At 51.6% G+C, this 25,487-nt stretch overlaps 1 protein-coding gene across 12 annotated transcripts in view; it reads right to left on the reverse strand.

The window, feature by feature from the left end:
- The window catches only part of LOC140424835 (cAMP-responsive element modulator), a 197,273-nt gene that overhangs the window by 90,918 nt on the left and 80,868 nt on the right, over positions 1–25,487 (reverse strand). For 11 of the 12 annotated variants that reach the window (XR_011947702.1, XM_072508320.1, XM_072508315.1 and 8 more), the window contains one exon: positions 18,766–18,866. Coding sequence is in view for 10 of the 12 variants with exons in the window: in XM_072508320.1 (XP_072364421.1) it covers positions 18,766–18,866 (101 nt within the window). In the remaining 2 variants the exon portion in view is untranslated. Of the gene's footprint in view, positions 1–40; positions 63–18,765; positions 18,867–25,487 lie in introns of those variants that run through there. The other variant, XM_072508321.1, reaches the window with a different exon arrangement.

Genomic DNA, 25,487 nt, shown 5'->3' on the forward strand with positions numbered 1-25,487 from the left:
TGCGAGCGTTGTTTTCTGGGGGCCGGCGTATCATACTCACATGTTTTGGCCATGTCCTAAACTTGTAAGCTGTTGAGTCTCCTTCTTCAACACCATGTCACGGATTCTTGGGATTCAGCTGGAACTTGTCTGCTGGTAGCTATTCTTGGGGGTCTCAGACCTGTCAGAGCTGCAGATGGGGGTGAAAGCAGATGCTCTCGCCTTTGCCTCGTTAATAGCCTCGAGAGGAGATCTGCTTGGGTGGAGAACTCCGGTTCCGTTAAGTGGTCCTGGTTGAGTGATCTTATGGAGTTTTTGTACTTCGAGAAGCTCAAGTACTTCATGAGAGGGTCAGCAGAAGGGTTCTACTCGAGCTGGCAGCCTTTAATTTCCCTATTCAGGAAGTTGGTCACTGTCAGATGTTAGTGATGGGGGGAGGGGTCCTGCGAATCATGTACATACATATGTTTTGGTCCTGCCCGATGCTGGAGAGGTTTTGAGGGATGGTGTTCAGCATCATTTTAGGGGTTTTGCATGTGGACATGGAGCCTGGTCCCCTAGAAGCCATGTTCTGGGTGTCGGATCGGCCGGAGCTGCAACCGGGGGCTGATATTTTACCCTTCGCCTCGCTGATTGCTCGCAGGTGGGTCTTGTTGGGGTGGAGGACGGCTTCTCCACACTATACATAGGCTTGGCTGGGGACCTGCTGCCATTTCTGAACTTGGAAATGGTGAAGTTTTCTATGAGAGGGGCGAGTAATGGGTTCTACAATTGTTGGGGTTTGTTCATCGTGCATTTTGGGGAGTTGGTTGCCGTTGACTGTTGAAGGGGGTGTGGTTTGGATGGACTGTGGGGTTTTTTCAGGTTGTTTTGTATTGTAAAACTGTTGAAAATTTGTTGAATAAAAACACTTTCAAAAAGAAAAAAATCAGGTAAGCTCAAAAAGCTAGAATTGGAGGAGTGTAGATATCTCAGAGGTTTGTGGAGTTGGAGGAGGTTACTAAGATAGTGAGGGCTGAGCCCAAGACAAAATTGAAAGAATGAAAAAAATCAATACGTTGCTTAAAGTCGGTTAGCTGGTATAGGGGTGCTGGGTGATGGGAGAGAGTTAGGACTTGGCAGCAGAGTTCTGGACAAACTCAAGTTTACAGAGGATAGAATATGGGAGGCAGGCCAGGAATGCACTGGAATAGCATCACAAGACATCACAAATGTATGGTTGAGGGTTCCAGCAGCAGATGAACTGAAGCAGGGGCAAAATTGTTAGAGTGGTAGAAAGAGGTGATCTTGGTGAGGGCATGGATATTTGGTTGGAACACACATCTCATGGTCAGATATGAGACCGGGGTTGTGAGCAGACAGTTGCTAAGTAATGCAACAGATTCAATGGAGCAGAAACGGAGTTTGTAGTGGGGAACCAAGACAATGGATTTGGTCTTTCAAATATTTAGTTGAAGGAAGTTCCTGCTCATCTAGTACCTGGATGTTGGAGAGGCAGGCTAACAATTAGATTCAGTGGAAGTCGAGAGAGAGAAAGGAATTAAAAAAAAATAGATGGTACACACTGCTGCCACTGTGCAGGTGGGAGTTAATGCTTGTGGATGGGATGCCATTCAAGCCGGTTGCTTTGGCTGGATGGGTAATCCAGAGACACAGGGTGATGATCTGTGGATTTGGGTTCAAATCCCACCATGACAGATGGTGAAATTTTAATTCAATTTTAAAAACTTGGAATTAAAAGTCATTAAAAGTCATGTCGAGTGTCATCCGGTCCACTAATGCCCTTTAGGGAAGGAAATGTTTCACCCTTATCTGGTCCGGTCTACATGTGACTCCAGGTCCACAGCAATTTGGTTGACGCTGAAATGGCCTTGAAAGCTATTCAATTCAAGGACAATTAGGGATAGGCAATAAATGCTGGTCAAGCCAGTGACACCCATATCCCTGAATGAATTATTGAAAAATCATCCAAGCAAGTGGAGAGTATTCGATCACACCCCTGACTTGTGCCCTGACAGGCTTTGTGGAGTCACAAGGTGAGTTACTCGCTGTAGGAGTCCTAGCCTCTGACCTGCTGTTGAAGTCACAATATTTGTATGACTGGTCCAGTTCAGTTTATGATCAATGTTAACCTCCAGGATGTTGACAGTGAGGGATTACTAAAAATTAACAGAACAGCCATCTTTTGTGATTTTGAACTATATGAAAAAGGCTGCAAGAGGCCATTTTTTGTGGCAGTGGGAGAGACTAAACCAGCACACAGCTCAGCTAAACCAGACATGGGCCATATGTGAGAGCTGGGGTTCTGTGCCATCAGGAGTTACAAAGTAAAGCATCCAGAAAACCATCCCTGGTCTGCTGCAAAGAAAGCAGGCAATCATCAGCTGTTGGTACCTGCAGTTTCCAGTAGGGAAAGGAGCCTATACACTCTCCCAAAATTTGCTATACCTGGTGAGTCCACCCTCAGAGCAAAATTTCAACTATTCTATTTGAGAAGCCATCGCAGGGACTTCCGGTGACGGCGGACGGGAGGCGGCCGCACAATGGAGAGCCCCGCTCGGGAACGGCAATTTTGGGGCTTTAAGCCCGGTCCCAGGGTCCACGTAGGCGGCAGAAGCAGGGAGAAGGCACGGAGGAGGCACAGTGAAGACACAGGAGGGGAAAAAAACCCCAAAGAAAAATGTCGAGGGTGAGCAAAAAAACGGCCGGAAAAAAAACAGCTGGAGGTCTGTCGGGGAGTGGAAAGGTCACCGCGGGGTCACCAGGAAAAATGGAGGCTGGAGCACCAGGGAAGGCCGCACTGCTTACGGCTGAAGAAATAACTAAAGTGATGGCTGCGGAATTTGAAAAGCAGTTGGCGCAGATTGCGAAATGCATGGAGACGGTGCGGAAGGAGATGAGGGAGGCTATGAGTGTGCTGGTGGAGGAGGCGGTTTCCCCGGTGAGGACGGAGGTGGCGAGCACAGTGGCGGAGGTGCGAGAGCAAGGGGAGGCGCTGAAGGAAGTGAAGGAGACGTTATTGCAGCACGGTGATCAACTTGCCTCGATGGGGAAAGAGATGCGGAAGGTGATGGATACTAACAAGGATCTGCGAGGAAAAATGGAAGACCTGGAAAATAGATCCAGGCGACAGAACTTGAAGATTGTGGGGCTGCCCGAAGGAGTTGAAGGACCGAAGCCGACTGAGTATTTTGCCGCGATGCTGGCAAAACTACTGGGGGAGGTGGAGGACCCCTCCCGATTTGAACTGGATCGGGCTCATCGGTCGTGGAGGCCTGTACCAAAGGCGAGTGAGCCGCCAAGGACAGTGACTCTGTGCTTCCGTAGGTACAGGGTGAAGGAGAAGGTCCTGAGCTGGGCTAAGCAGAAGCGGGTGGTGCAGTGGGCTGGAGCTGGTATACGTGTATACCAGGACTTTACGGTGGAGCTGGCAAGGAGGCGGGCTGCCTTCAACCGGGTGAAGATGGCACTGTACATTAGCAAGGTGCAGTGCAGCATTGTATATCCAGCGAAGCTGAGGGTGACTTACAAGCTCAGGGACTTTTATTTTGGAACGGCGGAAGCAGCGGAGGAGTTTGCGAAAGCAGAAGGACTGTGGCAGAACTGACAAATTGAGGAATGGCCATGTGCCGATGTAACCTCATGATTGTATTTTCTTCTTTTTTGTATCACTGCGCGCGGGTGTAGAGATTAAAGGAGCCAAGGTGGTATATATTTGGACAAGGGAAGGGACGGGACTTTCACTCGAAATGAGAGTTCTTTGGGGTGTAGGTGGATAGGCGGGGTTTGTGTGCTAAAAGGGGATCTTTGGGCTTTCCTGGGGCTGGGCAAGTGGGAAAGGGACCCGGGCGGGGGCCTCCACGCTGGCCGGTGTGTGCCGGCCAGTGAACGGGAATGAGGTGGGGGGAGGGGCTGCGGCCATCGGAGCCTGGCAGAACAGGGTCCGAGTGGTCTAGCCGGGGTGGAAAGTTGGGGGGGGAAGGAACCGAGGGTAGCGGGAGGAGTTTTACAAGAGGCAGTGGGCGGGAGGAGCTGGAGACCTGGGGTGGGGGGGGTGGGAGCTGTGAAAGATTAAGGGTGACTACGGGTAATCCCCGATTTCTTTTTTTGTCATTTGTTTATGTAAACATGCGGGTTGAGGTTTGGGGGTTGGTGGGTAGATGGGATCGTTATTATGGGGACTGACATATCTTGCTGATTATTGTTTATTGTTGATGGATGTAAATGTGGGAGAAAATGTGAAAATGGAGGAGAATTTTTTTTAAAAATTTTTAAAAGAGAAGCCATTGCAGCTGCAAACCAAACTTCAAGTTTCAACCACTTGACTTTGGAAAGAAAGAATTCAAGCAACAATGGGCAGAATTATCCAGGTTTGTTCCCCAAAGTGCTGGCTCAGTTGCGAAAAGCATGTGCCAGCTTTTCACACCACATTTTCAGCACATTGATAAAAATAAATGCTGGAGGCGTGTCCCACAATGTCATTCTGGTGGGGGTCTCAGAGATCTGGGTGCTATTTTAAAAGGGTACCCTGATCTCCAGCACTAAAAATAAAAACAAACCCCAACCCCCCCCCGCCCCCCCAAACCACCGCAGAGGAAGCTTCCCCATTACAGTATCCCAGTAGGGCATCTCCCTCTCCCTCTATGTTTTCCTCTGGGGACTGTGCTTATCTGTGCGCACCTGGTGTGGTCTCTTGGCTTGGAGTGGAAATGAGGAGAGCTAGGAAGAGCAAAATGTAACTCATGGGGTTAGGGCAGGGGCGGATCGGAGAGAAAGTTTAATCCAGGCGGAGAGCCAAAGGTTACAGTTGGGATTTTGAAAGGGCAGTTTTAAACAAATTCAGAAAATATTTTTTCCAGGGGTGGGCACAGAAGGAATAGGATTGTGAGGTGGAAGGGGGATACTGATGGAGAACAATACCAGGAGGGGATCAGAGATAGTCTTACCTGTGACTGACAAAATGTGAATAGTGAGGCCACGTGAGATGGCACGATCGAGGAAGAGGTTATGAAAATCGATAATGCTGTTTGTACAGAGGACAAGATTAAGGGAGAATAGAAGCATAGTGAACTCAGGAGGGTGAGAGCATGCTTGACGAATTATGATGGAGGTTAGATTCACCGAGTACGAGAGGCGCTTGGGGCAGAGGCTCAGGAAGGAATGCAGTGCAAATATCCGAGTGAGAAAATTTTTGTGGTGGTTGAGAAGTAGCAAACTAGAGTTTTAAATTAGAAGTGAGAGGAGTGAAATAAGAGGAGGTCCTCAAAGAATAGAGGGACACCAAGATGTGACAAGAGCCACACCACCAACAGGACGGTCTAAGCAGGGCAAGTGGTAGAGGGTATCGCAGGCTGAGAGGCTTCACATAGGACGAAGTTGTTATCACCCTCAGCCAGGTTGCTGTTAAGGACGTAATTTTGATGACATTGTAACCTCATTGTGGACAATCGCAAAGGACTTGTAAATTAAGCAATGGAAATTTTGGAGGGATTTGTCGAGAAGGGCAGAACTCTGATCTGCCAGTCGAGTCCACAAGGTGAATGCTGGGGGAGACATCTTTGACCCTGAGAAAGATATGGGGCGCGATTCAACGGCCGCGTTGCACCCGGCGTGGATCTGTGCATGCTGGTTAAATCGGTGGAGGCCAAAAGCAGGATCCACGCCAGGCGCGAAATGGTTCGCGATCTAACTGGCCCACTCCTGTTGGCAGGTTCCAGATCCCAACCAGATGTGGCGAGACAGCAATTGAGACCAATTCAGGGCAATCTCCATCTCATTAACGAGGCAGAAGTCCAATCTAACTGTCTCCTGGGAACTAACCGGCTCCTCAGTGTGAGGTCAAATGGGTGCCGTTTCGCATGCCTATTTAAAAACGGGAACCTAGCATCCATCGTAAAATCTCATCTGGTTCGGTCTCAAATCTTGCTTGATAATGCCCCTGTAAAACATCTGGGAACGCTTTATGTTAAAGGAACTGTATAAATACAAGCTATTGTCATTCAAGTCAGCAATCTAGTATTCGGTACAAATCTATAACTGTCCCTCAATAAATATGTATGAGCTGACTATATAGTATTGCAAAGCTTGCATTTTTATAATTGCTCAGTTTTTCCAAAAATTAGGAGATGACAAAATTTGGCAGTAACAAATCCACAATGTTCTCGACTTTTCTTTGAAATAGAAATGATTGCGACCCAGTGGTAAGTCAGTGCTATGCAGTGTCTGTGCCGGTGTTAGACTGCTGGGAGGTGAATGGGGTGCTCTCTCTCCCCGGTGTTAACCATTTTGGCAATGGTTAACACCAGGCCTGGGCAGTGCTGTGCATCTGTTGAGAGTGGGCCACCAGTGGCTTTGGTGGTGCTCGATTGGTTGCATGCATGTTTTTAAAATTGTTCTTGTGCTGTTACAATAAATGCTTTGAGTTATTAGGAAATAAGTGGGAGGGCTCGGTCCTGCTGTAGTGAATTGCCTGGTGAAACTTTCATCTACAAACACTGCTTGTAGTTTATGCACTCAGGCTTGCCTGTCATATCCAGAAGACAGTTGGTTTGTCTGATATTGTAGGTTAACTACATCATGGTGGACTTCCTGTTGCGGCTATGCAGAGCTAAGTCACACGCTTGGAACGGACATTTGGGCTCTTTTCAGGGCCCTCAACGGAATTGTTTTGACTTTTCCCGGTGTGGGAAGAAGACTGCAATATTCCCCCGACAGTGTATGGCTTGGACCAGGAGCGGGGCGACTAAAAAAGTGGTGGTGAAGCCAAAGGAAGTGCGAGGGAAGAAGAGCAAGATGGCGGCAGGCGGGACCAGGCAGCGTAGATGCAGTGGGCGCAGGAGCAGCAGGAGGTTATCCAGTGCTGCTTCAGGGAGCTCAAAGCGGACCTGCTGGAGCCGATGAAGGCTTCTATTGATAAGCTGCTGGAGACCCAGAGGGCCCAGGGGATGGCGATCCGCGAGGTCTGACAAAAGATCTCAGATAACGAGGACGAGATCTTGGGCGTAGCGGTAAAGGTGGAGGCGCACGAGGCGCTCCACAAGAAATGGCAGGAACGGTTCAAGGAGATGGGGAATCGGTCGAGGCGGAAGAATCTGCAGATCCTGGGCCTCCGGGAGGGGCTGGAGTGGTCGGACGTGGGGGCCTATGTGGTCACCATGATAAACTCGCTGATGGGAGTGGGGTCCTTCCAGACTTCCCTGGAGCTGGAAGGGGCCCATAGAGTGCTGGCGAGGAGGCCCAAGGCTAACGAGCCACCGCAGGCGGTGTTGGTGCGGTTTCACCGGTTTGCTGATCGGGAGTGCGTACTCAGGTGGGCCAAGAAAGAGAGAAGCAGCAGGTGGGAGAATGCGAATGTCCGAGTATATCAGGACTGGAGCGCGGAGGTGACGAAGAAGAGGGCCGGGTACAACCGGGCGAAGGCGCTGCTGCACAGGAACGGGGTGAGGTTTGGCATGCTGCAACCGGCACCATTATTTTTTTTTTCAAACAATTTTATTGAGGTATTTTTGGGGCACTGTAAACAGTTACAGCTAACAGAAATGTGCAAACATCAATATAAAACCATCAATATAAAACCACTACTTCAATCAAACCATACTGCACATGCCCGCTCCTCTCCCCCAGACACTACCCAACTATTTATCCCTCCTACTCTACCCTAATCTCCCCCCTCTTCCTCTCCCCCCCCATACCCCCCCCGACTGACGTTCACTCTCCCACGAAGAAGTCAATGAATGGTTGCCACCTTCAGGCGAACCCCAGTACAGATCCCCTCAAGGCGAACTTAATTTTTTCCATACCCAGAAAACTTGACATGTCCGAAAGCCATAGTGCGGCCTTCGGGGGTTTTGAGTCCCTCCATGCCAGCAGTATCCGCCGCCGGGCTATTAGGGAAGCAAAGGCCAGAACATCTGCCTCTTTCTCCCCCTGGACTCCCGGGTCTTCTGAAACCCTGAAAATTGCCACCTCTGGACTCATCACCACCCTTATTTTCAGCACCCGGGACATGACCCCCGCAAATCCCTCCCAGTATCCCCTAAGCTTAGGACATGCCCAAAACATGTGAACATGGTTCGCTGGTCCTCCCGCGCATCTAGCGCACTTGCCCTCTACCTCAAAGAATTTGCTCATCCGAGCTACCGTTATGTGGGCCCGGTGAACGACCTTAAATTGAATCAGGCCGAGCCTGGCACATGTTGCGGTTGAATTTACCCTACTCAGAGCTTCCGCCCACAGCCCATCCTCCATCTCCCCGCCGAGCTCCTCCTCCCATTTGAGTTTCACTTCCTCCATCTGGGACTCTTCCCCCTTCATGAGCACCATGTAGATATCCAAGACTCTACCCTCTCCTCCTTCTCCTATAGAGACTATTCTGTCCTGGATCCCTATTGGCGGGAGGCGTGGGAAGGATGGGACCTGTCTGCGTACAAAGTCCCGCATCTGTAAGTACCTAAAGTAATTTCCCCTTAAAAGCCCAAATTTCTCCTCCAAGCCCCTCAAACTCGCAAAGCTCCCCTCCAGGGACATATCGCCCACCCTCCCCACCCCCGCCCGCCGCCATTGTCGAAACCCTCCATCCATGTTCCCGGGGGCGAATCGATGGTGATCACATATTGGAGCCCAAACAGATGCACCCACCACACCCCCAACATGCCTCCTCCACTGGCCCCATATCCGCAGGGCCGCCCCCACTACCGGGCTGGTGGAGTACCTGGCCGGCAACAGCGGTAGCGGAGCCATGACCAGGGCTGCCAAACTGGTGCCCCTGCACAAAGCTGCCTCCACCCGCTCCCAGATAGACCCCGTACCCACTATCCACTTCTTTATCATGGCTATGTTACCCGCCCAGTAGTAGTTGATCAGACTCGGCAATGCCAGTCCCCCTCGCTGCAGCTCCTTTCAAGCATCGCCTTCCTCACCCGCGGGGATTTTCCCGCCCAGACAAATATCATGATGATTTTGCCAGTCCTTTTGAAGAAGGACCATGGGATAAAGATCGTGAGGCATTGGAAGATGAACAGAAATCTAGGGAGGATTGTCATCTTTACAGTCTGCACCCTCCCCGCCAGTGACAGCGGGAGTGCATCCCATCTCCGAAACTCCCTCTTCATTTGTTCCACCACCCTAGTCAAATTTAACTTGTGCAACCTGCCCCAGTCTCATGCCACCAGTATCCCCAAGTACCGGAAACTTTCCTCCACCAGCCTAAATGACATCTCCTTCAGCCTATTCTCCGGGCCCCTTGCCTGCACCACAAACATCTCACTCTTGGCCATATTTAATCTGTACCCTGAAAACCGGCCGAACTTCCTCAATGTTTCCAGTATATTTTCCATCCCGGCCAGTGGGTCCGACATGTACAGGAGCAGGTCGTCCGCATAGAGAGAGACCCTATGCTCCACCCCCCACCCCTCCCTAGTCATTCCCTTCCACCCTTTCGCAGCTCTCAACGCCAACGGCTCTATCGCCAGCGCGAACAGCAACGGGAAGAGTGGGAACAGCAAAGGGAAGAGTGAGCACCCCTGTCTGGTCCCGCGGTGTAGTCTGAAATAATATGACATTATCCTGTTCGTCCTAACGCTAGCTTTTGGGGCCTGGTACAATAGTCTGCCCCAATTAACCAGTCCCTCCCCGAACCCAAACCGTCCAAGCACCACCCACAAATAGCCCCACTCCACTCGGTCGAAGGCCTTCTCAGCATCCATTGCCACCACTACCTCCACCGCCTTGCCCATCGGGGGCATCATGGTCACATTAAGCAATCTTCTCAAGTTAGCTGTCAGCTGCCTGCCTTTCACAAACCCTGTCTGATCGTCCCCAATCACCTTCGGTACGCAGTCCTCAATTCTAATCGCCAGGACCTTGGCCAGGAGCTAGGCATCCACATTGATCAGGGAGATTGGCCTGTATGACCCGCAGGATTCCGGGTCCTTGTCCCGCTTTAGTATCAACGAGATGGTGGCTTGCGACATCGCTGGAGGCAGGGTCCCTTTGTCCCTTGCCTCATTAAAAACCCTTGTCAGGACCGGTCCCACTATCTCCGAGAACTTCTTGTAAAACTCTACTGGATATCCATCTGGTCCCGGGGCTTTCCATGATTGCATGGCCTTTAGGCCCCCCAATACCTCCTCCGCTCAAATCGGGGCTCCCAGCCCGTCCACTAGTCCCCTGCCTACTTTTGGGAAGGTTAGTCCCTCCAGGAACCTTTTCATCTCCTCTGGCTCTTCCGGGGGTTCTGAAGTGTACAGCTTACTATAGAAGTCCCGAAATACTTTATTCAGTCCTGCCGGGTCCTCCACTCTGCTCCCCTCCCCATCAACCACTCTACTTATTTTCTTAGCCGCCTCCCTCTTCCTGAGTTACTGCGCTAGCAATCTGCTGGCCTTCTCCCCATGCTCATACACCACTCCCCTCGTCTTCCTAAGTTGTTCCACGGCCCTACTCATGCATAGCACCCCTAGTTCCGCCTGCAATCTCCGTCTCTACCCGAGTAGGTCCTCCCCCGGGGACCCCGCATGCTCCTTGTCTATCCGGTGAATTTCCCTAACCAATTTGTCCATTTCTGCTCTGCCCACCCCGACCCTGTGAGCACAAATTGAGATGAGCTCCCCCCTCACTACTGCCTTCAGCGCCTCCCACAGGGTCGCTGCTGAAACCTCCCCCGTATCGTTCACCTGCAAGTAATTTTGCATACACTTCCGAAGTCTCTCACATATCCCCCCCTCCGACAACAGTCCTACGTCTAACCTCCATTGCGGGCGTTGGTAATTCGCCCCCCTGACCTGCAGGTCCACCCAGTGCGGGGCATGGTCCGAGATAGTGATTGCCGAGTATTCCGTATTCTTTACCTCCCCTACACAGTCCCTGCGCAAGATAAAAAAAATCAATCCTAGAATATACTTTATGAACATGCAAATAAAACGAGTAGCCCCTTCCCGTCAGCTGTCTGGCTCTCCATGGGTCCACAGCCCCAATTTGCTCCATGAACCCTTTCAGCTCCCTTGCCATTGCTGGGAGTCTGCCCGTTCTGGGACATGACCGGTCCAGCCCCGGGTCAAGGACCGTATTAAAGTCCCTCCCCCATTATCAACTTACGTGAGTCTAGGTCCGGGATCTACCCCAGCACTCTGTTGATAAAGTCAACGTCGTCCCAGTTCGGCGCATATATGTTCACCAGCACCACTCTTCTCCCCTCCAGCTTGCCCCTTACCATAAGGAATCTGCCTCCGCCGTCTGCAACTACGCCCTCCGTCACAAATTGAACCCGCTTATTGATCATAATTGCTACCCCCCTGGACTTAGAATCCAAGTCCGAGTGGAAGACCTGGCTGGTCCAGCCCCTCCTTAGCCTACTCTGGTCAGACACTTTCAGATGTGTCTCCTGCAACATAATTACATCCGCCTTTGGAGCCCGCAAATGCACGAACACACGTGCCCTTTTAACTGTCCCATTTAGTCCCCTGACATTCCAGGTGATCAGCCTGGTTGGAGGGTCATAACTTTTCTTAGGCCCGCCCCCGGCCCATGCGCTGTGCCATTCCTGGCTCACCTCTTGGCTGCCTCCACCCCTGACCTCCTTTCCATTACCTACTTCAGATCCCCCCCCACGTCAGCAACATCCCCCAATAACCCCACCCCTGCCATTCACTGGCTGTATTCTCCCCCCCCCCACCTGACTCCCTTGACTAGCCAATCTGCTAGCCCGGTGACTCATCGCTCCGGCGCCAACCTTGTCTCACTCCCATTGTTTCCCCGACCTCATCTCCCACTCCCTAGCACACCATCCCCCACTCCGACCCACTGGAGCAGCCTCACTAAGATGGGAAAGATCAAACAAGATGTAAACATCAAACAGCAACGAGAGGCTGCTCCAGGTGCAATACAGATCCAGCTGTGTACACAGAAAAGTGTTAACCCACGTCCCTTTCTGAGCACCAAAAAGAAAAAAGAAATATATAACACCGCAATACAAGGAAAAAGACCATTCGAGAGGGGGTGGGGATACCCTCCCCCCCATATCCCCCACAGGCAAAAACTGCCCACAAAGAAAATACACAAGGCGCCTTTAAAGTAGTAAACAATCGACCTGCAGTCCAGGCACAGTAAGTGTCCCTTCAACCAGTAATTCTCGGACCCTAGCTTGCGTCCGCGGGACCTTTTTTCGAGACCAGCCCCTGACCCTCACAATGTCCATCGCTTCTTCGGGCTCGGAGAAGTAGTGGTGTTGGCCCTGATGCGTAACCCAAAGACGGGCCGGGAAGAGCAGACCAAACTTCACGTGCTTTTTGAACAACAGCTCCTTAACTTGTTTAAAGGCTGCTCGCCGCCTGGCCACCTCCTGGCTTAGGTCCTGGTAAATGCGAAGGACACGGTTATTCCACGTGCTGCTCTTAGCGCTCTTTGCCCATTGCAGCACCCGCTCCTTCTCCACAAACCTGTGGAACCTAATCACCATCGGACGGGGGGCCCCCCCGGACGCACCTGTCTCGCCTGTACTCTGTGTGGTCCCTCCAGCTCCGGCGGTCGCGGACAGGCTTCAGCCCCCATCAGCTGCATCAACAGGTCCGCCACGAACGCGATGGCATCAGCTCCATCCGCCCCCTCCGGGAGGCCGATGATCCTCAGATTTTGTCTACGGGCTCTATTTTCCAGCTCCTCTACCCTGTTCAGCAGTCTTCTCTGTCTCTCCTTCAACCCATCGACTTCTAGCGCAGCAATCGTCTGCGCGTCTGCCTGCTCCTCCACCGCCTCTCCCAGCTCCTTAACTTTTTCGTCCTGGGCATCCAGTCTCTGGTTCAATTGATCCACTGCCTTCTAAAGTGGGTCCAAGTTATCCCGCTTCAATGATTCAAACCTGCTTTTTATCACCTCAGCATGTTTTTCAGCCCTTCCTGGATCGCCGGGTCCGAGGTCCGTAGGTCCGCCATCTTTGCTCCCGGGCCAGCTTCCCCTGCACCTTGTCTTTGTCCCTTCCTCTCCCGTTTGCGCTGCTTTCTGCTCTCCCGCAGTTCCATGCAGCTCTGCCCGTTCCTCAGCAGCTCCGTGGCCGTCTTTTCAGCGCTCCGCAGTCCGGCAAAACCGGATAACCAGGTCCTCAAATCCCGCCGGAGTGAGAGCCCCAGAATGTGTGGCTCACTCACTCATTGCCGCCACCGGAAGTCCCGGCACCATTATTTTGAGTCCCCGGAGGAGGCGTGGGCCTTTGTTCAGGCCGAGAAGCTGGATACAAACTGAGGGTTGGGTTGGGGGGTCGGACGTGGGGATGTCGGGAATTGTTGTTGTTGTGTTACATTTTGAAGGGGGGTTCTTTGTTCTTGTTTAGTTTTGGTTCAGTGTGGGTGGTTAGGGTGGGTTGGGCACTGTTTTGGTTGGGTCTGTCGGGTGGGCTCTTGGAGGGGGGCAAGTAAACGGAGTAGGGGGTGGATGGGGCCCCGCGGGAGAGGGGGAGGCCTGAGTCGGGGGTGAGGGGACTGGGCCTGTAAAAGGAGCTGCGACAGAGGAGGCGGGGCCGGGCAGGTGGAAAGCGCAGGCTTTTTCCTGCGCTGAAGGCTGGAGGGGGCGGGGCCGGGGTGGGGCAGCGTGGTTTTTTTCCCGCGCTTGGGATGGAAGGGGGAGGTGCCGAGCCTGCTGGTGGGTAATGGAGGGGGAGGGGAAGTCCCACAATGGGAGGAGTTGAAGGAGAGGCGGGAGCGACCGGGGTCAGCAGGAGTCAGCTGACTTACGGGAGTACAATGGGGGGAGCAATGCAGCTAGGAGGGGTCCTAGCTGGGGGGTGAGGGGTGGGGGGTGAGGGGGGGGGGGGGGGGGGAACCAGATGGCTGCAGGTATGGTCAAGGGGGAGCTGGAGTGAGTAGAGGGGGTTGGGACGGGGGTCTGCCGCCGTGGGGAATGGGCCGGGTGTGGGGCGCGGGCGCGTGGCTGGCCGAGGAGGGGTTATGGCCAGTCGGCGGGGGAGGGGGACGGGTAGCCCCCTGATCCGGCTGATAACCTGGAACTTAAGGGGGCTGAACGGGCCGGTTAAGCGGGCCCGGGTGTTCGGACACCTGAAGGGGCTGAAGGCGGATGTGGTCATGCTCCAGGAGACACACCTGTAGGTGGCAGATCACGTAAGATTGAGGAAGGGGTGGGTAGACCAGGTGTTTCATTCGAGTCTGGATGCCAAACATCGGGGGGTGGCGATCTTGGTGGGAAAGAGGGTGTCGTTCGAGGCGTCGAGCATTGTGACAGACAATGGCGGCAGGTGCGTAATGGTAAGTGGTAAGCTGCAAGGGGAAAGGGTGGTGCTGGTCAATGTGTATGCCCCAAACTGGGACGATGCGGCTTTTATGCGGCATATGTTGGGTCGGATCCCTGACTTGGAAGTGGGGGGCCTGATAATGGGGAGGGACTTTAACACGGTGTTGGATCCAGCACTGGAATGCTCCTGGTCTAGGACGGGTAGGAGGCCGGCGGCAGCTAAAGTGCTGAGGGGGTTTATGGACCAGATGGGAGGGGTGGACCTTGGAGATTTGCAAGGCCGGGGGCTGGGGAATTTTCATTCTTCTCGCACGTTCATAAGGCCTATTCCCGGATCGACTTTTTTGTTAAGAGCAGGGCGCTGATTGCGAGAGTAGAGGATACCGAGTACTCGGCGATAGCCATTTCGGATCACGCCCCGCATTGGGTAGACCTAGAGCTGGGGGAGGAGAGGGACCATCGCCCGTTGTGGCGCTTGGAGGTGGGACTGTTGCAGACGAGGAGGTGAGCGAGCTGGTCCGAAGAAGCATAGAAAGATACCTGGAGGCCAACGATAACGGGGAGGTCCGAGTGGGGATGGTCTGGGAGGCGCTGAAGGCGGTGGCTAGGGGAGAGCTGATCTCCATTAGGGCCCACAAGGAGAGGAGAGAGCAGAGGGAGAGGGAGAGGCTGGTGGGGGAGATGGTGAGGGTAGACAGGAGGTATGCGGAGGTGCCGGAGGAGGGAGAGGCGTAGCCTCCAGGCCGAATTCGACCTGTTGACCACCAGGAAGGCGGAGGCGTAGTGGAGGAAGGCCCAGGGGGCGATTTATGAATATGGGGAAAAGGCAAATCGGATGCTGGCACATCAGCTTCGGAAGCGGGACGCAGCTAGGGAGATTGGGGGAGTTAAGGATTGGGGGGGGGTGCGGAGTGGGGTTGGCATCAATGGGGTCTTCAGGGACTTTTATGATGAACTGTATCGGTCCGAGCCCTCACTGGAGGAAGGGTGGATGGGCCGCTTTCTGGACCAACTGAAGTTCCCGAAGGTGGAGGAGGGACTGGTGGCGGGATTAGGGGCCCCGATTGGGTTGGAGGAGCTGGCCAAAGGGATCGGGAGCATGCAGGCGGGGAAGGCACTGGAGCCGCATGGTTTCCCGGTTGAATTTTACAAAAAATATGTGGACCTGTAGGGCCCGTTGCTGGTTAGGATCTTCAATGAGGCAAGAGAGGCGGGGGCGTTGCCCCCGATGATGTCCCGGACGCTGATCTCCTTGATCCTGAAGCGGGACAAGGATCCCCTGCAGTGTGGGTCTTACAGGCCGATTTCATTGTTAAATGTAGATGCCACGGTGCTGGCGAAGGTCTTAGCCACGAGAATTGAGGATTGTGTGCCGCAAATCATCCACGAAGACCAGCCGGGGTTCGTGAAGGGGAGGCAGTTGAACGCGACTTTGCGGAGGCTCCTGAACGTTATTATGATGCCGGCGAGGTAGGGGGAGGCTAAGATAGTAGCGGCGATGGACGCTGAGAAGGCCTTCGATAGGGTAGAGTGGGAGTACTTGTGGGAGGTGCTGAAGAGGTTCGGGTTTGGGGAGGGGTTAGTCAGGTGGGTTAGGCTGTTGTACGAGGTCCCGATGGCGAGTGTGGCCACGAACAAGAGGAGGTCTGAGTACTTTTGGTTGCATCGAGGGACGAGGCAGGGGTGGCCCTTGTCCCCCCTGTTCTTCGTGCTGGCAATTGAACCCCTGGCTATGGCACTGAGGGAGTTGAGGAACTGGAGGGGGCTGGTGCGGGGTGGGGAGGAGCATAGGGTGTCGCTCTATGCAGACAATTTGCTGCTATATGTGGCGGACCCGGTGGGGTAATGGAGGTAATGAGGATCCTCAGGGAGTTCGGGGATTTCTGAGGGTACAAGCTCAACATGGGGAAGAGCGAGTTGTTTGTGGTTCACCCAGGGGACCAGGAGAGGGGGATTGGCGAGCTCTCACTAAAAAGGGCGGGGAGGAGCTTCAGGTATTTGGGGGTCCAGGTGGCCAGGAGGTGGGGGGCCCTGCATAGACTTAATTTCACGAGGCTGGTGGAGCAAATGGAGGAGGAGTTTAAGAGGTGGGACGCGTTGCTGCTGTCCCTGGTGGGTAGGGTGCAGTCAGGTAAGATGACAGTGCGCCCAAGGTTTTTGTTCCTGTTCCAGTGCCGCCCCATTCTTATCCCGAAGGCCTTCTTTAGGCAGGTCAACAGGAGCATAACGGGGTTTGTATGGGAGCGAGGGACTCCGAGGGTGAGAAGGGTGTTCCTGGAGCGGAGTAGGGATTTGGGGGGGGGGTTATGGCGCTGCCCAAACTCTATGGGTACTACTGGGCCGCCAATGCAGCGATGGTGCGCAAGTGGATGATGGAGGGGGAGGGGGCGGCGTCTTGTGAGGGTACGAGTCTGGAGGCGCTGGCAACGGCACCGCTGCCACTCCCTCCAATGAGGTATACCACGAGCCCGGTGGTGGCGGCTGCCCTCAAAATTTTGGGGCAATGGAGGCCACACAGGGGGGAAGTGGGGGCCTTGGTGTGGACCCCGATATGGGGGAACCACCGGTTTGTCCCAGGGAGAATAGATGGAGGGTTTTTGGGGTGGCACAGGGCAGGGATAAGAAGGTTGGGGGACCTGTTTGTGGATGGGAAGTTCGCGAGCCTGGGTGAGCTGGAGGAGAAGTACGGGCTCCCCCCGGGAAACGCCTTTAGGTATCTACAGGTAAGGGCGTTTGCCAGGCGGCAAGTGGTGGAATTCCCGCTGCTGCCACCACACACGGTACAGGACAGGGTGCTCTCGGGGGTATGGGTTGGAGATGTGAAGTTCTCGGCAACCTACCAGGTGATGCAGGGGGAGGGGGAGGCCTCGGTGGACGTGCTGAAAGGAAGTGGGAGGAGGAGTTGGGTGAGGAGATCGAGGAGGGGACGTGGGCAGATGCCCTAGGGAGGGTGAACTCTTCCTCTTCGTGCTCAGCCTCATACAGTTTAAGGTGCTGCACAGGGCACACATGACCGGAACAAGGATGAGCCAGTTTTTTGGGGGTGAGGACAGGTGTGTTAGGTGCTCAGGGAGCCCAGCAAACCACATCCATATGTTCTGGGCATGCCCAGCGCTGGAGGAATTTTGGAAGGGCGTAGCGAGGACGGTGTTGAGGGTGGTAGGATCCAGGGAAAACCGGGCTGGGGGCTCGCAATATTTGGGGTTGCAGAGGAGCCGGGAGTGCAGGAGGCAAAAGAGGCCGGTATTCTGGCCTTTGCGTCCCTGGTAGCCTCCCTGGCGAAGGATTCTTCTTCAGTGGAAGGATGCGAGGCACCCAAGCGTGGAATCCTGGATCAACGATATGGCGGGGTTTATTAAATTGGAGAGGGTGAAATTTGCCTAAAGGGGATCGGTGCAAGGGTTCTTCAGGCAGTGGCAACCGTTCTTGGACTTCCTGGCAGAACGGTAGACAATGGTCAGCAGCAGCAGCAAACCGGGGGGAGAAGAGGGGGGGTTCTATTTTATTTTTGTTTCAGGGCAATTAGAGGACTCAGTTAATGACTAGTTTTCATGCGGTCCAGACAAACAGCAAATCCATTAGCAATTTCTTCATAGTTCCCTGTGTTAAGTGCAAAAAAAAATGGAAATCATTGCATGGTATAGAAATATGGGGTGGGATTCTCCAGTCTCCGACGCCAAAATCGCATTCGGTGATCAGCTGGAGAATCCACGTTGGCAGCGGAATCTGGGGCTGGGCAGCTTTTGCAATGCTCCGCCCCCTCCAAAATGGCGTACTCTAGGAGTACGCCGCATGCCGTATGGACAGCTTCAGGACGTTACCTGAGGCTCTCCCCCGGATGCTCCGGCCCCGACAGGCCGAATTCCCAACAGCATGGGTCTCTCATGCTATTTTGTTTTCGGAAACTCGGCCTGGCAGCTGCGGACTGAGTCCAGCGCCGTAACAGTCAGGGGAGAGCCGATCCGTGGGCAGGGGGGGGGATTTGGCAGGGGCTGGGGGCACTGGTGGGGGAGTGGTCCGGGGTGGTGAGCCTGTCCAAAGGGAGGCACTATTTGGCAGGCTGGGTCCATGCGCAGCCGGACCATGTTGCACGGCGTGACCGCTGCAGGCCGCCACAGTGCGCATGCGCGGCCACGGACCCAGCAATTCTCCAGCCGTATCTGCAGCTAGAGCCGGGTGCTCTATGCAGAGTGCCTGCTAGCCCCCCAGCAGATCGGTGGCCGTTTTTTCAGTCGTAAAAGGCCACCGTTCCCACACTGGCGTCAGCCAGTGTCAGAATTGGAGGATCCAGGCCATGATTTCTCAAAATGAAGAGAAATTTTAGGCTAGTTAGAGAAGAAATTAAACTAATTGTTTGTTTTGATTCAACATATGCTGTTTTTATATTCTACAATTTATAGTTCTTAGAAAATCTGATACAGCCAGAGGACATCATTCACTTTGTGAAACAGTAGGTATGTAGTATGTGGCAGAAACCTACAAATAAAGAAGCAATGAGATTTGAAATAATTTATAGTTCAGGATTTTTCTCGTTTAAAAAAAAAATAATACCTGTAGGACGGTCGTCGAGATAGGATTTCTCTCCGTTTTTGAGAGTCAGTCACAACCTCAGCGGAATCGCCAGACTCATCCGTTTCTGCTATAGTAGCTACCTATAAATTCAATTTCGAACAAGACATTAAAAAGTAATTGGTAAAATACATTTTTGAATGGTTGTTAAAAACATAGTAGAACCTCATCATTTAAATCCCAGTTAATTGAAAATAGATTTTTGGTACACCCAGTGTTGGGCAGTAAATTCTGCTCAGCAGAGAAGGCCAAACTTGAATAAAGTGATTTTCTAAAATAACCTGTTCATCTTGAAAGCTTCATATTTGTAATTAGAATCTTAAACTACATATTAAATTGACAGCGAATTATGGTAACATATACATAAGGAATATATTTTTGCAAGGTGCGGGATTTACCGGTCTCATCGCACCCAACTTGGTGATGCTACAAGGCCGTTGAATCTGGCGAGAGGCCTCTCACAAGATTCAACCGAACCTCGTGAAATGTTGCAATCTTGATCTCGCCCTCACGGGGCGTGATCTAGATCCGCATATTTAAATGAGTCATTTAAATATGGTTGTGCCGTATTCTGCCGGGGCCCAGGAACTAACTGACTCCCCAACGAGGCCTCGACCGGGCGCCGTATAGTACTAGTCCACGCAAAACGTGGACCAGTCGTGTCTGCACATTGGGGGGTCTCCAAGGCCATTGGAGACACCTGAGTGGACAAGCTCTGGGCAGGGTGGTACCCTGGCACTCCCGCTGAGACTTAGGCACCTTGGCCACAACCCACAAATGGTTGAAGGCCCTCAAGATAAAGGCGACGACAGCCCGGGGCACCATAGAGAAACTCTGGCACATTTTCAGCACGCACGGCATACCCGAGGCATTTGCGAGTGCGGAATTTGCGGCATTCGTGTCCGTCAATGGAATCCTTCACATAAGGATCGCCCATACCACCCAGCTTCAAATGGGTTTTCCGAGCGGGTGGTACAAACGTTTAAGCTCGGAATGAAAAAAGCAGACAACAGTTTCCTGTGAGACCCACTTAGTCAGGTTCTTACTCTGCTACTGGACAGCCCCGCAAGCCACGATGAGCATCGCGCCAGCCGAGATGTTGATGGGCCGTTGCCTCCGCACCTGCTTGAGTCTCGTCTTTCCGGTTATTGACAGGAAATTCCTTCGCGCTCAGGGCCGAACTGAGACGGATGCAGGCCACTGCAAACTACGGCACAAGTTCCCCCAGGAGTCAGGGTCGCTTGGATCCCAGCGGTTGTGTTGGCGAAAATGGATCGGGTTTCCTACCAAATGTGGACACCAGAGAGCGTTTCTAATCGCCACATGGATCACCTCCGAAGCCGCGTACCAGATACTCCAGCCGTACCAGCCATTGGTTCGGAAGTCCCAGTTCCGCCGTCTTCGCCGCGGCCCGTGCAGCCCCTTCTCTCTGCCAGCTGTTGAGGATCCAGAGGTCATTTTTGAGGACACCGAGATGCTGGAAGAAGAGCCGCCGAGCTCCAACTCGAAAACCGAGATGGACGTTCTGCCACCGCTGGAGGCACTCGCACCAGCAACGCCGCTTCCGCACAGATGCTTGTCACGCAAACGCTGCTCCCCTGCCCGATATACACCTCCTGATGCCGCATGGTCTGCGCCTGAACGTCATCCACAGGTGAAATGGTCAAAAGGCCAAGTGCCTTTACCCATGGATGTGGACGTATCTCCGGATTTAGGAGGAGGTGCTGTGTTACAACCCCAATGGAGATCCCGGCATCGGGTCCATACGGTTTCACATGACCTCCCCGGAATATGAACATTCCCTTTAAGGGGTCAGGTCTGACCCTTAATAAGGAGAGCTGCAGCTTGTATAAAATCCCTGGCCTGGATGCTAGTCGGAGAAGGAGACTCTTAGGGGAGTGGAGAAGTTTTTGATTTGTATTGTAATAAACCTTGTTCGTTAATTTCTACTTATCGTCTATGCGTTTTGCTTACCGTGGATTCAACAGGAGGATTTGTGTGGAGCATAAAAACTGACCCAGACCAGTTGGGATGATTGGCCTGTCGCTGTGCTGTAGACTCCATTTAACAGCAACAACTTATATTTATAGAGTACCATTCACTTTTTTTTAAAATCCCAAAGATCGTCGAAGAGCCACAATTGATTAAATCAAGGAGTAGTGACAATCAGTTTGGTCCAAGTCATGGGTTTTAAGAAGATTCTTTCCTTTCCTTGGATTGTCACCTAGCTGTTGTGGAGAGGCTTGAACGTTCCGTTGATCCCGCGAGCAATGCCATCGGGGGTCTTAAGCTCGGTCACCCATGATGGTAAGGTCGGAGGGGAGGAACCAAAGAAAATGTAACCCAAAACAAGTCCTCAAATCGGATCAAGTGGTAGATATTCGTATGGTATCAATGGCTGCAATGGCAGATGAAGGCTGGAGCAGTGGGGAGACCTCTAGTCGTCTAGGTTCCCTTGCAACTGGAACTGCACCTAACCTCTGTCAAAGACCATGTGTCTGCTGATGTGCAATGGCATATCCATGTTAAAAGATATCCCACACTAGGCATCTACCTAGAGGAAACGAGCATTGAAGTACCATCAATGCTGTCTGAGATGGATTCTCCAGGTCAGAGGATAACAAAGAGAGAAATAAGGAAAGAGAGGATCAATTATGAAGGTAGGCTAGCCAGTAACATTAGGAATGATAGTAAAAGTTTCTTTAAATACATTAAAAACAAACGGGAGACAAAAGTAGACATTGGGCCGCTCCAAAATGACGCTGGTAATCTAGTGATGGGAGACAAGGAAATAGCTGAGGAACTAAATAAGTACTTTGCGTCAGTCTTCACAGTGGAAGACATGAGTAATATCCCAACAATTCAGGAGAGTCAGGGGCAGAGTTAAATATGGTAGCCATCACAAAGGAGAAAGTGCTAGAGAAACTAAGAGGTCTAAAAATTGATAAATCTCCGGGCCCAGATGGACTACATCCTAGAGTTCTAAAGGAGATAGCTGAAGAAATAGTGGAGGCGTTAGTTATGATCTTTCAAAAGTCACTGGAGTCAGGGAAAGTCCCAGAGGATTGGAAAATCGCTGTTGTAACCCCCCTGTTCAAGAAGGGAACAAGGAAAAAGATGGAAAATTATAGGCCAATTAGCCTAACCTCGGTTGTTGGAAAGATTCTAGAATCCACTGTTAAGGATGAGATTTCTAAATTCTTGGAAGTGCAGGGTCGGATTAGGACAAGTCAGCATGGATTGAGTAAGGGGAGGTCGTGCCTGACAAACCTGTTAGAGTTCTTTGAAGAGATAACAAATAGGTTAGACCAAGGAGAGCCAATGGATGTTATCTATCTTGACTTCCAAAAGGCCTTTGATAAGGTGCCTCACGGGAGACTGCTGAGTAAAATAAGGGCCCATGGTATTCGAGGCAAGGTACTAACATGGATTGACGATTGGCTGTCAGGCAGAAGGCAGAGAGTTGGGATAAAAGGTTCTTTTTCGGAATGGCAACCGGTGACGAATTGTGTCCCGCAGGGTTCAGTGTTGGGGCCACAGCTGTTCTCTTTATATATTAACGATCTAGATGACGGGACTGGGGGCATTCTGGCTAAGTTTGCCGATGATACAAAGATAGGTGGAGGGGCAGGTAGTATGGAGGAGGTGGGGAGGCTGCAGAAAGATTTTGACAGTTTAGGAGAGTGGTCCAAGAAATGGCTGATGAAATTCAATGTGGGCAAGTGCGAGGTCTTGCACTTTGGAAAAAAGAATAGAGGCATGGACTATTTTCTAAACGGTGACAAAATTCATAATGCTGAAGTGCAAAGGGACTTGGGAGTCCTAGTCCAGGATTCTCTAAAGGTAAACATGCAAGTTGAGTCCGTAATTAAGAAAGCAAATGCAATGTTGTCATTTATCTCAAGAGGCTTGGAATATAAAAGCAGGGATGTACTTCTGAAGCTTTATAAAGCATTGATTAGGCCCCATTTAGAATACCGTGAGCAGGTTTGGGCCCCACACCTCAGGAAGGACATACTGGCACTGGAGCGGGTCCAGCGGAGATTCACACGGATGATCCCAGGAATGGTAGGCCTAACATACGATGAACGTCTGAGGATCCTGGGATTATATTCATTGGAGTTTAGGAGGTTGAGGGGAGATCTAATATAAACTTCCAAGAGAATGAATGGCTTAGATAGGGTGGACGTAGGGAAGTTGTTTCCATTAGCAGGGGAGACTAGGACCCGGGGGCACAGCCTTAGAATTAAAGGGAGTCACTTTAGAACAGAGATGAGGAGAAATTTCTTCAGCCAGAGAGTGGTGGGTCTGTGGAATTCATTGCCACAGAGGGCGGTGGAGGCCGGGACGTTGAGTGTCTTTAAGACAGAAGTTGATAAATTCTTGATTTCTCGAGGAATTAAGGGCTATGGAGAGAGAGCGGGTAAATGGAGTTGAAATCAGCCATGATTGAATGGTGGAGTGGACTCGATGGGCCGAATGGCCTTACGTCCGCTCCTTTGTCTTATGGTCAGCTGGGAGGACAGGTGTACTAACATCAGTGTCCTTGAAGGAGCCAAGAGCACCAGCATCGAGGTCATGATCATACAAAACCAACTCTGCTGGACCGGCCATGTTCTTAGGATGTCAGAATACCAACTGCCAAAGCAAATTTTCTTTGCCCAGCTTAAAGAAGGCTTCTGAACAAGAAACCAAATAAGGAAGCGCTTCTAAGACACACTGAAGGCTTACCACAAGAAATGCTAAATAGATGTCAACGGCTGGGAGGCCCTTGCTCAGGAGAGATTTATTTGGAGGATCCTCCTGATTGAAGGGACACAATTCTTCGAGGACAACTGAGGACAAGAGGAGGCCCGGAAAAGGAGTCTGAGAAAGGAATACCAGTGATCTAGAGTCCAAGGACCAATCCAACGTCCCGGAAACACCTGCCAAGTGTGCGTTCGAAGATGCGTCTCTAGGATCGGGCTCATCAGCCATGCAAGAATCCTCAGAACCCATGACAGTAACACACAGTTTCTTAGGTGGACAATCATACTCGTTAACAAGTGATCATCAAAGAATAAGAAAAAGGAGAAGGATGTGATGAGCCAGAAAGTTTAAGGAGGGAATTCCTGAAGATTGTGCCAGGGAAACTAACGGCAAAGATATTAATGGTGAGATGAAGGAAGTAACTTGCAGAAGAGGCCATTAAGCATGAAGGATTGGGACAAAAACAGAAAATACTGGAAAATCACAGAATGTTTGACTGCCTCTGTGGAGAGAGAAGGGTCACCGAAAGATATAAATTTAAGGATGAGAATGATAAAGTTTAGGGCACAGGGAATGGGGAACCAGTGTAAATCAGGGAGGACAGACCTCTCAGTAATCTAAACTTCACAGACCGTGGAGGCTGGGAAACTGATTCAGAGAGCAAGATGTCAGAAATTGAAAATATAAATTATTCAAAATTTCCCTGTTCAAAAAGGTAGATGTGATCAAACTTAGCATAGCAAATTATACCAGTAACAAAGTGTTACTCCCAATTTAAAGAAAAAAAGACATTTTTACACAGTGCCACAGTGGTTCGCACTGCCGCCTCACAGCACCAGAGACCCAGGTTAAATTCAGCCTTGCATGTCTGTCTGTGTGGAGTTTGCACGATCGTCCAGTGTCTGCATGCGTTTCCTCTGGATGCTCCGGTTTCCTCCCACAGTCCAAAGATGTGCAGGTTAGGTGGATTGGCCATGCTAAATTGTCCCTTTGTGTCTAAAGTTGTGAAGGTTAGGTGGGGGTTACAAGGATAGGGTGGGGAAGTGTTCCTAGGTGTTCCTATCGGCCACATTGTGCCACTGCGCGCTGCTTTTCAGGTGCAATGCGGCCATTTGTTCGCACCCAAAATGTGATGAAGACCAGATTATCTGTTTTTTCTTAAATGTGGTGACTGAGGGATAAATATTGGCCAAAACAACAGGCAGACTTCCTTTGCTCTTCTTCATAGAGTATCATAACTTTGTTTTTTTATCCACGTGAGTAGACAGGAGCTTGTTATGATGTTTACAAGTCATTAAAAAAATGTTTGCTCCATATGTACTCTTCAGTGATTGTAAAGCTATTGTGGATGCCGAGAGCTGCTTGGTGCCTGATACACATCTCATGATAAGGTGGGCTGTAGTTTTGAACAATTGATAGCTTGTGCAAGTCTTATGTCATTCAAACCCCAGGAACTCAGCAAATCAAAGCTACAACTGATAAAATGACTCGAGTGCAAAAAGAATACTCAGCATTTCCCTGTGTGAACACAGCTCCAGCAACATTGTAGCTCAACAAAATCCAAAACAAAGTGGCTCATTTGACTCACACCTCACCTTAACCCTTTCCAGCACCAGCGGATCATGGCTGCAGTGAGTACCATCTAAAAGATACACTGCAGCAACTCGGTAAGGCCCCTTCAACAGCACCTCCCAAACCCACAAACTCCACCTTCTAAAAGGACAACAGATGAATGGGAGCACCATCTACAAGTTTCCCTCCAAGCTACACACAATCCTGACTTGGAACCATTGCTCCATCATCACTGGATCAAAATTGGGCAGCACAGTGGCGCAGTGGGTTAGTCCTGCTGCCTCACGGAGCCGAGGTCCCAGGTTCGATCCTGGCTCTGGGTCACTGTCCGTGTGGAGTTTGCACATTCTCCCTGTGTTTGCGTAGGTTTCGTCCCCACAATC

Source organism: Scyliorhinus torazame, chromosome 6 (assembly GCF_047496885.1).
Source record: "Scyliorhinus torazame isolate Kashiwa2021f chromosome 6, sScyTor2.1, whole genome shotgun sequence".
NCBI classification, from domain to species: domain Eukaryota; kingdom Metazoa; phylum Chordata; class Chondrichthyes; order Carcharhiniformes; family Scyliorhinidae; genus Scyliorhinus; species Scyliorhinus torazame.